General features: G+C 50.5%; 1 protein-coding gene across 5 annotated transcripts in view; it reads right to left on the bottom strand.

Moving 5' to 3' along the window:
- Positions 1 to 3084: 3084 nt before the first annotated feature.
- Positions 3085 to 13215, bottom strand: part of BTBD16 (BTB domain containing 16) — a 45176-nt gene continuing 35045 nt past the window's right edge. For 4 of the 5 annotated variants that reach the window (XM_047826137.1, XM_047826139.1, XM_047826138.1 and 1 more), the window contains 6 exons: positions 10309 to 10400; positions 9342 to 9424; positions 7042 to 7119; positions 5801 to 5899; positions 4298 to 4471; positions 3085 to 3233 (listed from right to left, as the gene is read on the bottom strand). In XM_047826137.1, the coding sequence (XP_047682093.1) occupies positions 3165 to 3233; positions 4298 to 4471; positions 5801 to 5899; positions 7042 to 7119; positions 9342 to 9424; positions 10309 to 10400 (595 nt within the window). In that variant the 3' untranslated portion in view covers positions 3085 to 3164. The remainder of the gene's footprint in view (positions 3234 to 4297; positions 4472 to 5800; positions 5900 to 7041; positions 7120 to 9341; positions 9425 to 10308; positions 10401 to 13215) is intronic. The other variant, XM_047826141.1, reaches the window with a different exon arrangement.

Genomic DNA, 13215 nt, shown 5'->3' with positions numbered 1-13215 from the left:
CCAGACTTGTGAGTGATGGAGATAACAAAAAATAAAATCTAACACAATAATAATGTTATATAATAATTTTACAATAAATAACATTTTATAATAAATAAATAACTTTATAATAAACATAATAAAATCCCAGCGGACTTAATTTTCTTCTTGGTATTTTCTTCTTTTTCTTTGACAAGCCTATATTATTAGAAATAACATTTCCTGTTCTAAAAAAAGAAAACTGAAACTATCACGCTTATTTGAAGACAAACCGTACCTCCCTATGAAAACATAAGGGAATCTCTTAAACAAGATGTTGAACACAAGAACGCAGGCACGGGAGAGAGTGCACTGTGTGATACTGTTGATTGAATATTGCAACTAAATGGCCAAACTAGTTAATGGTGACAGTTGGGGCAGTGTTTACTTTTGAGGCGTAGTGACTGGGAGGGTAGTGAGCAGGGGTGGGGGTGTCTGGGGTGTGGATGATGCTCTTTTGGGTTTTGATCTCGGAGCTGGTTACATGTGCGTGCTCACCGTATGTAATTCATCAAACTGCATCATAGATTTTTAGCATTGATTTTTTATTTTTTTTCAAATATCGCATCAGAAGGGCGCCTGGGTGGCTCGTTCGGTTGAGCGTCTGACTGCGGCTCAGGTCATGATCTCGCAGTTTGTGAGTTCGAGCCCCGTGGCGGGCTCTGTGCTGACAGCTCGGAGCCTGGAGCCTGCTTCAGATTCTGTGTCTCCCCCTCTCGCTGCCCCTCCCCTGCTCCTCTCTGTCTCTGTCTCTCCATAATAAATAAATGTTAAAAATTTTAAATATTGCATTAAAATATTATTTATCTGAATTACTGAGTACTTGGGTGCGAGGGGAGCCTCACCCTTGCCCCAGCCCTGCAGGGATGGGAAGAATTATCTATATGGGGTTTTCCAACCACCTACCCCACTGGGGCACACTTACCAACTAATCAAAAGCTTTCCTATCAGGGGCTTTTCTGGAAAGCACACAGTACTCCAGGGATTTCAAACAGAATGAATATAATACAGAGAACTGATTATGGGGATGAAGGAAGAACTAAGAAGGCAAACAGAGGATGAGATAACCCAGAGACTCGCAGCAGAAGGAAGCGTGCACTGTGGCCTCTTGGCCTGAAGGGACACAGAACCAGAAGCAGGGCCATTTCATGGACGCTGGGACCATGGCAAGAGGCAGGCAGAAGCCGCGAAAGAGACACAGCTGCTGCTGGAAAACGCCTGGCTTCTCCTAGTCTCTTGTCCTTCAAGCCTCTGTCACTACTTCCCATGGGCGGGACTTGGCCAGAAGCAAGCTGGTGAGGGAGACGGGCCAGGACTTACAGACGGGGGGGCAGGGATACCCCTGGAAAATGGATCCAACTCCCAGTTCTCTGCTCCAAATCTCCCACCTTCCCACCAGCCTCCCTCCCTCCCTCCCAGGTCACTCTGCACGGGGCATCGGTCGTCTGCTGGGAAGGGGGTCCCTTCGGCCCATGTCTGATACTGAGGTGATCATTAGACAAAATTTGCCCACCTTGGTATCTGCACAGCATCAAGGATGCTCCGTCACTTTCCCAAAGACACTGGATAACATGCTGCAGTGGGTACACTTGAGATGACTCCTTGTATAACCCCCTTCCCTTGAATGTGGGTGGAACATGTAACTCACTTCTGGTCCAGACAACATGGGTAAGATGGTCAGATGTCACTCCCAAGATTACCTTGGTATAAGACTCTGTCTTAACAGACTGGCACAAGCAACACTCTCCTGTTGGCCTTGAAGGACAAGCAGCCGTGCTTTGAAATGTCTATAGAGAAAGACTCCCAGCAGGGGACTGCAGGGGGGCCGCCAGGACCTGGGTGACCTTCTCCCAACAGCCAGTGAACAGCCAGGCCCTCAGTGATGCAGCTACAAGAAAATGAATCTGCCAACACCGTCATGAACTTGGACGTGGGCTCTCCCCCGGTCATGTCTTCAGATGAGAACACAGCCCAGCTGCCACTAGACTGCAGACTTGTGAGACCCTGAGCAGGGAACCCAGCAAAGCTGCCTGGACTCCTGACCCACAGCAGTTGTCAAACAATACCTGTGTGTTGTTTTTAGCCACTGAATTTGTGGTCCTTTGTTACACTGCAACAGAAAACGAATCCGCAAAGTGGGGAGAAAGGCTCTCTACCTCACTTTCTCCAAACCAGTGAGCCCATTTGAAAAGGCAGATGGGAAATAAGTCACCCTGTACCTTGTAACGGCTCCCTTCCCTTCCTGCCACCTGTTCTGGCTGAACCAAAGCTGCAGGGACAGTGGTCTGGTATGTGCTGTGTAGCAGGCAGAGACGCATCAGTGCTCCCAACTGGAGTTCGTTGTCACTGCTGATGCGCCCGTCGCAGTGTCCCAGCTCAAGCAGCAAGTTAGGGCTGACCTCCGGCTGCTCTGAGGTCAAGGATGGTGAATGGCCTCACGTCTGGCACTTTCCATCCACAAATGATACAAATATGGTGCTCTGGTTTGAAGGTCTCCCCAGAACCCCTATGTTGAATCTTAACCCCCAAAGGTGATGGGTATTTGGAAAGTGATTAGGTCGTGATGGCCCCATTCTAACCATTATAAAGTGACACCACGGGGCTCCTGAGGGGCTCAGTCGGTTAAGCATGTGACTCTTGGCTCCGGCTCAGGTCACGATCTCATGGTTTGTGAGTTCAAGCCCCACATGGGGCTCTGTGCTGACAGGGCAGAGCCTGCTTAGGATTCTCTATCCGCTCTCTCTCTCTCTCTCTCTCAAAATAAAGAAATAAATTAAAAAAAAAAAAAAAAAACGTGGCCCCAGAGACCCCCTCGCCCCTTCCACCATGTGAGGGCCCAGCAAGGAGGCAGCCGTCTGTGAACCAGGAAGCAAGTTATCACCAGCCCCCACCCTGAATGTGCCAGCATCTTGATGTTGGACACCCCGCAGAACTGTGCGCAGTAAACGTCTGCTGTTTATGAGCCCCCCGGCCTGCGGTTCTCTGTCACAGCAGCCCGACAGGGGGCCCAAGTTCTGCTGAGATCGCTCGCTGCCCGCTAGGAAAGTCACCTGAATGCTTGAGCAGTCCCTTTAACGCCGTTTTATTTTCTTTTATGTAGACCCTGGCAAAAGAAAGAAAAATCCCACAGGTTCTTCTGGAAACTGTCAAGACATTGGGAAGATGAATGAAAAACTTGCATAGATTGGAAGGCCCACGGTGTGGATTTTCAAGGCCTAGAAGATGAAATGGAAGAAAGCAAACGGGGCTTTTAGGATGAACACGATTGCTCTCTTGGGGGGGGGGGGGAGGCCTTAACAGTGGTGTAAGCAGCCATTCCCAACTCTGGTTGCACATTAGAACGCCTAGGGAAGGTCTGTAAAGCAAACTTTAAAACATTTAAGTATGACTTAGATACAATAAAGTGCACACATCTTAAGGGTTTGGCTCGGTGAATTTTCACGAGTGAGTACACCTGGGTGACTGCCACGCCGATCACCACAGAGAACATTTCAGGCACCCCTGAAACTGTCACATTCCCTCCTGGCCAATATCCTGGCACCCCCCCTCCCTGCCCCCACCTCCACAAGGGGAAATCGTGGTTCTGATTTCTGACATCGCAGAGAATAACTTGGGAAGCTTTAAACAACACTGATGTTGGGCCCCACCGCGGAATACATCGCCTCAGGAGCTGGGTGGTGCGCAGGCCCGTGGACCTCGTGAGGAGCCCAGCGTGCTGATTTCTGATGCGCAGCCGGGACGGGGAAGGACCCCCTGGCTTAAAGCTGAGTCCCACTCCCTGCGGGGCACCCAGGGAGGCCCCTGGACCTCCTGAAATTCACGCTCAGAGTTCCTCGTAGGACTACAGACAGGCTCTCTGGCAGACGTTGGATTTTACCCGTCAGGAGCCAGGCCAGGTACAGAATCCGCCCGGATGCTGGCGCCGGCCACTGAGGCAGGTGGGCTAGGCCACGGATCTTGGGGCACGTCACAGGGGACGTCCAGGCAACAGCGGAGGCGATGGTGGCAGGCACACTCCACCAAACCTCCCCTCCTCCCAAAACAGGACCCTTTGACATTTACAAACTGGATCTGGCGTGATAGTGATAGCTTTCCACATCCTCAGCTTTTTATTCTAGGTTTCTCTTGAGCGTGACGTGGAGCTGTGACCATCTATTTAGAAAGCGAGCAAGCTTCCCCTGTGGACCACTGGAGATGGAAAGCCAGTGATCGCCCAAAAAAAGGAGTGGTGGAGAGAAAGTGCAAAAAAAGACACAAAAGAGAAAAGTCAAACACTCACGTGGCTTTTGCAGGACGGCTTGGAGAACCCAAACTTCTGGGTGATCTGGTTGGTCCTGAACTCCTGCCACTGGCCGTCCACCAGGGTCTGGGCTCTGATCTCGTACTTCACCAGGCGTTCCGCCCGCAGGCTGACGGGGCCGTGCTCGCAGACCACGTCACTGTGCCTCACTCTCTGCAAGGAGGGTGACCCACCTCAGGTGGAACTGAAACTGGGGTGACCCAGAGTTAGCAAAACGTGGTCCGTCGACTCTCCCGTGTAAGGTGTGCGGAGAGCAAGGGGGTGCTCCCCGCAGCCCCACCTCCTGAGAACGGCTGCCACTGCTGAGTCAGCTCGCATCTGACACCCCCCCCCCCCCCCCCCGCCTCAAACCACCGGCGGACAGACTGGGGTCTGGTGAGCCCAGAAAAATACCACTAAGTCAGGCTGTACCGAATTGGAAGGTCTTCACTATCGCCTTGCCAGGATTTAAAAACCAATGGAGTGCGCACACGGGTATTTCGAGGGGTGTTGTTACATAATTCATCTCCTGCATCCAGTAAATTCCATCATGTAGGGAAATGCCTGAGTCACTGAAGACAAGAACTGACCCAAGGAAGAGATGTGACTCACTCAAGGGCATGGAAGGAGGTAGCGGCAAAGCTGGGGCTGAAGCTCAGGTTTCTGCAGGTGTGCATGTATCCATTTACCTGCTCACAATACAAACGCACCTCCCCGTGTTCCGGGTACTGTGATTAGTGGTGATAACAAAAAGACTAATGAGATACGGTTTCTCAAGGAGCTGGATGCCTTAGAGACTTACAAGGCAAATCCTAAGGGGAACATAGTGGTCCCTGATCATAGTGGTCACTGTCATTGTCGGCATCATCATATAGTGCCTTATGCGTCAGGCCCTGTGCCACATGCTTTGCACAAATGAACACAGTAATATTGCCCACAACCAAGTCAGGTAGGTCCTATTACCTTCCCCATCTTAAGGCTCAGGAAGCCGGACATGGGAAGGCTCACGGGCTTGTCAACATCATGCGGCTCACCAGGCAGCTTGACTTCGACTCTGCTCTAAGCACCCCTCCAAAAGCCTGTAGCAAGAGCACTGAGGCGAATCCCTCTGTCCTCCTGAATTCACCGGTGTCCTGTCCACCGCCCTGCTTTGCCTCTCTAAACAAGACCGTTCCCTCTTCCCTCCACTGAAGAATGATCATCTGTAAAGCATCGCCCATCACGCAGGAACAGAAGACGAACTGGGCCCCAAACGTAGAGTCGGAGTCTAGAACGGAACCCCAACTTTGCCAATAGGGGCCATATGGACCCTCAAACTTCCCAAGGTTGTAAAAATCAAATGGCCTCTCACAGGTATGAGCATAATTAGCAGTGGGCTTATAACACATTTCGTATTCATCATTAGCTAATGATTGATCAATTATTATTAATTTCGTATGAATTGACTCTGGATCTAAAAGACTGGTTCAGAGACACAACTTTCCTGTGCGCTGTCCTTCTTACCTGCATGTAAAAACTGTAAGAGGTAGTATCATGTCTGACTCCCTTTATCTCAAAGAAGAATCCGTATATGGCGATCACTTCCGAATGAGTTGTATACTCCTAAGTTGGGAAGGATAAACAAACAACAAAGTGACAGGGAAAGAAACCTTCTGTATTCAAAGGCAAGAGGACACGGAAAAAACAAATTCTAGCTGAAACAAAAGCGACTAATTTGACACACAAAAGTGACTAATTAAAACACAACAGCAATTTTAGCTCAGGAAGGGCCGAACAAACTGTAGTGACTTCACAAACCCCATGGGTTGTACTCAGTGATGATCTTAACTGCTCTGCACATCCTCTAGTGGGGAGAAGGATGAGTTAGGCATGTTCTTAGATAATCTGTGGCCTGCAGACCTATGAAGCAAAGCATTTGCTCCAATTTGGATGGGCCTAAAAGATACTCCATATTCATGGTATTGCAAGGTGTCCTCCTGGCCCCTGCGGTGTGCGGTCTGTCCACTTAGGCAGGTGTAGGCAAGCGAGGTGTAGACCCAGCCCATCCAGGCCTGACCCAGAGGGGAGTCTTTGATGATAGATTCAGAGCCCCGAGTCCCTGAAACACAACTTCTTTTGAGATCACTACTGGAGTGGCTTTCAACAACTGAGTACAGCAATTGCTTGGAGAACTGTGCCCATCCAAGGGAACCCAAGACAGAATGCAGCCACTAGCCCTGCATACACCCCTGGTGGCTGAGTGCCCACATACCTTGCAGCCAAGTTCCCTGACCTACTCTGCTTTGATTTGGGGGACCCATGAAAATACCCGCCCAGAATAGCTTCCCCTTTGTAACTGCCAACACAGGCTTGGAGTGGAATCTCTCCCGGAACTGTTGGCAAGTCTTGATGTTTGCGGGGAAGAGAACGACCAATTCATCCCAGCTTGCCCAGGCCTTTACTGGTTTCAGAACTGAAAGTCCTGCTTCCCAGGGAAACTCCTCTATCCCCGAAAAACGAGGACAGTTGGTCCCCCTCAAGGAGAAATTTTGGATGTGCACATCAGATAAACGAATGGCCTGTCCCAGGCCCCTGTCTTGTGAATTGTTTTTCCCAGGGTGTGGTGGGAACATGCAGAAGAGACATGACTATTTTCTTTTCTTCCCTGGCCTTCCTAACAGAGGTAAGAAGCGATTATACAAATGTCCTTAACCAAGCATGGGAGAAAACGGTCCTTCCCCTTGCTTGGGCCCAGGGGTCTGTACCTGGTTAAAGAGCAGCCCAAATCTCACAGCCTGGGTGGTAAGATCTTTAACGTGGGCCATGTCACCCCCACTCTCCAGCTGAAAGACAGGTGCACACAGTTCACTGGCAATCTGACCCTGGGACACGAGCATCTCTCCCCATCTCTGCGTCGGTTCATTGATCCCACAACCCCCACCGTGCTTGATAGATAGCTCTGTCTCTGGATCCCACACTTGGCCATGGATCCAGTCTGCAGTATTTGTCGACGCCGACTATGTGCCAGGTACTGTGCTTAATGCTTTCAGAGAACGAGAGATGAGAACAAGAAAAATTCCTGAGAATTTTCCCCGGGTAAATAAAATGTGCACATAAATAGCCTGATTGTGAGGCAGAGAATGATCACGCCCATAAAGTCACAAGCGTGATCCCACATGGCGAGCTCCATGACATGGCGGGATCCCACAAGGGGCAAAAGGAAGGAGGTGGGCCAGGTCAGAAGAACATGAAGAGGGTGTGTGGGGGGGGGAGGGGAACTTCCTGAGGAGTCCAGCCCCAAGGACTGCTGCCCGCCTCCACTGTGCTCTGTTAGAGCATAGTTCTGAGTTACGTCCCAGAGAGGCTCGGTTCCATGGAGTCATTATCTGTTGTGCAGGGGCACTGGGTGCTGTGGTTTGCACATTACAATAGGTATTTGTTGGGCTGAATTGAATTTTAACTAGTGACTCATAAATCTTCGGAACTCAAACACTGCCCTACTTCATCTCTAAAAACGCACAATTGGAAACACAAGAACTACAACAGTTGGCATAGGACAATTCACAAAGGGGGAAATGCCACTTGGAAAAATATCCGTATTTCCTAGTAATAAAGGGAATGCATATTGAGAAATGAGATTTCGTTGTTTGCCTCTCATTTGACAAAAGGGATCCGAGATAAAAACGCCCAATTTGCTGAGCATGTACGAAGTGAAGCAAGCTCATTCATTACGGGGGGAAGAGCGTTTTGGTCCCAAACTGTTACTACGTATCAAGAACAAAAATGAACATTCCTTTTTTGGGCCAGTATTTTCTGTTCTTGACAATCTCCTGCAAGAAAGTAATTCTAAGGATAGTAAAATAAACCATCACATGCAAATATGTTCAGCCTACAGCCATGTCTAATAGTTAACAATTAGGAGCGTGGCAAATTTTCTGCACTAAAAGAGAGGCAAAGTAGTGTTGTTTATATAGCAGATGTTCTTGGTGGAAGAGTTTGCGGCCAGTAAAACACAACGAGATCTTAGTAGTGGTTGTAGGTTGTCTTTGGGTGATGGGTCTGAGGGGTATGTCTTTTCTTTCATTCAGTTTCTCTGCATTTAAAAAATGTCATGGGAATGCAAGCTGGTGAAGCCACTCTGGCAAACGGTATGGAGGTTCCTCAAAAAACTAAAAATAGAACTACCCTACGACCCAGCAATAGCACTACTAGGCATTTATCCACAGGATACAGGTGTGCTCTTTCGAAGGGACACATGCACCCCCATGTTTATAGCAGCACTATCAACAACAGCCAAAGTATGGAAAGAGCCCGAATGTCCATCGATGGATCAATGGATAAAGAAGATGTGATTTATACACACAATGGAGTATTACTCGGCAATCAAAAAGAATGGGATCTTGCCATTTGCAACTACGTGGATGGAACTGGAGGGTATTCTGCTAAGTGAAATTAGTCAGAGAAAGACAGAAATCATAGGACTTCACTCATATGAGGACTTTAAGAGACAAGACAGATGAACATAAAGGAAGGGAAACAAAAATAATATAAAAACAGGGAGGGGGACAAAGCATAAGAGACTCACAAATATGGAGAACAAACTGAGGGTTACTGGAGGGAGGGTGAGAGGGGGGAGGGGCTACATGGGTCAGGGGCACTAAGGAATCTACTCCTGAAGTCATTGTTGCACTGGATGCTAACTAATTTGGATGTAAATTAAAAAAAATATTAATAAAAAAAATTTCAGTAACAAGCACAGGTTACGTGTGTGTCCATGGGGGGGGGGGGGGTGGCTGGGTCAGGAGGGCGGGGCAGCCAGTGGTCCCGGACCCCGCCTCACTCCCCCAGGTCAACAGTGCACATGCCTGAAGCACCTGGCTCCGCCCAAGCCTCCTCCCTCTGCCCCCACCAGGCTTGAATCTCTCCACTCCCCTGAAGGAGGAGCCAGAAACATCCCGACCTCAAAGGCTCAGAGGTTTCAGATGCAAAACACGTCTCCAGAGAAAGCCAGGTCAGAAAAGCAATAAATTTCAATAATTGTTTCCTTGCTGAGCTGGCAACTCACTGCGTGGTAATGGTTGGCTGTAACCCGGATCAGCCAGGACTCCGGGAAGAAGTTAATGTGCCTTAACTCCTCCAGATTTTTGCCTTGGAAGAAACACAAAGAGAACATTTTTATAGATTTATTCATAACAGAGCCGCAGAAGTCTGATTTGCAGAGAGAAAGAGGAGGAAGTCAAGGGTTGAGGATTAGAGGGCCTGGCCAGGGTCCCCCAGGGGTCACAAGGTGCGTGGGGCCCAAATGGACCGGCACAGAGCACTTCCCCCCAGAGTGTTCATGGCCCCCTGGCCGAAATCCTGCCCAGGAAGGGAGGGCTGAGTTCGGATCATCAGTGTCTTTGGGAGCGTCTAGAAGCAACTTGGACAAAACTACCTGGGGTCCATCAACCATTCCTGGGTTTTAAAGCTATGTGTTTTATCTGGATAATTGGAAATGGCTTTGAAAACTTTCCCAAATGTGCTTTCATTCGCAAAGGTCTGGGAGGGGGGGCACCCGGGCAGCCCCAAAACACACTCCCCAGGGGGCTTCCTCCTCTTTCCAAGTCACAGATGCCTTCCCCCAGGCCCAGCGCAGGAGGCTGAGAAAGCCAGGTCTGGCGCACAGACCCGGAGTCTCCTCCCCAACCACGGAGCAAGTGACCTGGAGGGGACGCCGCTCTAAGATGCAGGGCACGTGGCTAGATGACAATAACACAGCCCTTGGAGGCTGCACGCACATACTTTCACAATCCATAAGTCCCTTCATCCAATATCATATTTCACGGAAGCTCTGACTATCCCCCATTTTATAGACCGGGACACTGAGACCAGGCAGTTATGTGACTTTCCCAAAGTCACACAACTTGGAGGTGACCATGCCATATCCCAGCTGATTCCTTTGGAAAGGCCCGTGGGGTCTTTCCTGGGAGTTGCTGAGGGTGGGGCGGGTCCCCAAGGGCCTTCCCAGATGCACTCACTCAGGCAGGGCTTACCTTTGATGATGCCGTGCAGGCGCAGGCAAAGGAAAAGTGGCACCAAGCTCTGTCCCGTGTCCTGATCCAGAAAGGAATACTTCCTGGAGAAGCTGAGCAGAGGTGCAAAGAGGAACAAGAGACTGTCATTAAACCTCCTTTCTGGAATTGGCGAGGGCTAACGAGAGTCATGTCAAAGAGACTAGTGGTTTCACCAGTCAGGGGTAGATGTGCTTGGTTCTCTCTGGATGGGTGAGGCGTGCGGAAGCAGAGGGCAGCTGGGACAGCCTGGGTGAAGGCTGACCCCACAGGTGATAACGAGACACTGGTCCTAGTCCCTTGCCATCCGTTGCCACGCTACGTACAGAGCAGGTGCACAGCACATACTGATGAAGTAAGTGACTGGCGGTAACATATGTTACTTTATGGAGGGTTTCAAGATACATTTTCTCACTTGAGTCTCACAGACTTCTTGCGGGCCGGACAGGGCAGGTGTCATGGGCTCCATTTTGCAGATGAAAAAACAAAGGCTCAATTAGGACTTGAACGCAGGACTTTGTATTCCTCCACTACACAAGCTGCCCTTTCAATAGTGGCCAACTTAGGTCCTTCAAAAGTGCCTTCTGGTAGGGTTAAAAAGAAGGAAAGCGGGTGACGAATTTCAGTAGCTGTTCTGCAGTTACCGTCGGTACTAAGCTCCAGTTAATTTCCATCCATGCTGAAGGTCGGGGCTGGGTTGAGATCAGATTCCCTTTGCGAACACGCATACACGCAGACACACATCCACCATTCTTGTTTTGCAGCACCTTGTTTCGTAAAAGGGTCACGTTTCATCAGTGGGGACAACGGGAGTAATTTTTCCGAGTCCCTTTGGAAACGCAAAGTCATTCCCTCAAGGCAGATCCGTATGAGAGCAGCCAAGGGCGCCTGCAGATTATTTTTCCATGAATCAAGAGTGATGTTCAAATCACACCCTGTCTCAGCCAGACTGAACGCACCATTGGCCCCGTGTCCCGCTGGAGGTGCCCGCCAGCCTGCTAAGGACCATTTGCTTTCAGAAGTCCTAGGAATTTCTGGGACACTCCGTGTCCGCGGTCCCAGGAGCTAGTTTAGGGATGCTGAGACGCGTGGGGTGGGAGAGGGGCACAAAGACAAATGAGTTGATTCAATTCAGTGATTATTTGTTAGATGCCACTGGGTGCCAGTCTCTGGTGGTAGATAGATCAGGCGTAAATAAAGGAATGCTGATGCTTTCAGGCACAGTACAGTTCTACTGATCCCGGAACCCGCCCTCCATCAGTCTGCGCACATGTAGCTGGGCTAGTGTAGGCCAGGCCGGTACCCAGAGAACGTGATGTCTTAGCTGGACGGATAACACTCGCTTGTTCCCTTTCCTGCCTCTCTCTCACCATTTAACAGAGGAACAAGCTAGGTGACATCATACTGGGTGTAGGTGTCACGGAGGGAAGAAGGGGCCGAGCTGGCACAGTCCCCTCCAGCCGAGTGCTCTAGGGAATGAGCCTGTGTCCCCGGCAAGGGCACCTACGTTCTGGTACTGCCCTAAGAAGGGAGCACTTGCTGGAGCTGCCGGTTAGAGACACTTTTAGCCCAGAAAGCTGAACGGTTGAGGACAGCACGTCCCCTGAGACTCAGAAGCCCCCAGGCACCAACTCTGCAGCTTTGTGGGACGGCTGCTGGGAGGGTACAGGAAGCCAAACCGCAGAGTCTCCCTGGAAGAGGCGCTCGGACCCGACAGCCCATCAGCCAGGAACTCTCCCGTCAGACCTCCCTTCCCAGAGGGTTCGGGAAAGAGCTTTGTGGAGACAGGTGATTGGACTTTAAGATCCCTCTGGGTCACAGGAAAGTGGCACCGATGGTGGCTGACTTACGAGGTCATGAGTCTGCTCATCCGTTGTCTAATCATGCTTCCGTGAGCTTGGACTAGCTTCCGGTCCTGGACCAGCTGGCCATCAGTCACGTGACTGAGCCTCCCTGAGCTCCAATCTCCTTCTCTGTCAAGTGGGGACAACGGCCATATGAGCCTCCATGGGTATCAAGGAAGAGTAAAGGTGATGGTGCTGGGCACAGCTTCCGATGCCCCACAAGCACTCTGTACCTCATGATTACCACCACTGTCCTCTCGTCCCTGGGAAAGTGACCTGGACTCAAGCTGTCCAAGGGCCTGGAGTTGTTTTTGGTGGCATTCATTGTCACTGCCAGCCTCTGAATTGCCCAAGCCTTGGGCCATCTCAGAGGAAGAAGATGGTGACTTCAGCTGTTGATTTTCTAAAATCTGAAAGCATCGGAGGGATGTGGTCCAGCACCTTGAACCAATGCACACAGCCCTGCCCTTGGAGACGGGTGAGGCCGACTGTTGCAGAGCCAGGACTCTACCTAGGCCTCCTGAGAACAGCTCAGTGCGTTTTCCATCGAACCCGGCTCCTCTCCACCGTCTGAAGGCAGAGGCATCCTCTACTCTCTGGCCCGATGATGGGCTCATTACCCTAACCCAATGTGACAGGAAGCTAACACAAAGCTGGGGGCCTCTTTGCCCAGCTCTGTTGGTGGGATCAAATGCTGGCCTGGCTTCCCCTGGCACTCAATGCCACCCGTGCAAAGATCCCTTTGGGTTTAGCACTGACTTTTCTGGAACGAACGTCAGGCCATGGTGTCTGCCTCCTACAGGTCTTCAAGAAACCCTTGGGGCATGACCCCTTTGGGGAGGACAGTTCATAGGTCCCTGAGACTGAAAGACATGCCCAGGTTGGCTCTGGGTCCTGCTTTCAAGGGCCCCGGGGACAACCCCCCCCCAGACTTCCTGAAAGGCAATGCCCAGGACAAGTGTCCCTCTGACTGGCACCAGTCGTAATTTTAGAGCTGCTTTTAGCCACAACCTCTCACTTCCCCCATCCTGTCATCCGTCGGAGT

The sequence above is a fragment of the Prionailurus viverrinus genome, chromosome D2, assembly GCF_022837055.1.
Source record: "Prionailurus viverrinus isolate Anna chromosome D2, UM_Priviv_1.0, whole genome shotgun sequence".
In the NCBI taxonomy this organism is placed as follows: domain Eukaryota; kingdom Metazoa; phylum Chordata; class Mammalia; order Carnivora; family Felidae; genus Prionailurus; species Prionailurus viverrinus.
The sequence above is the reverse complement of the archived record's forward strand: the minus strand, read 5'-3'. Positions and strand labels throughout refer to the sequence as shown.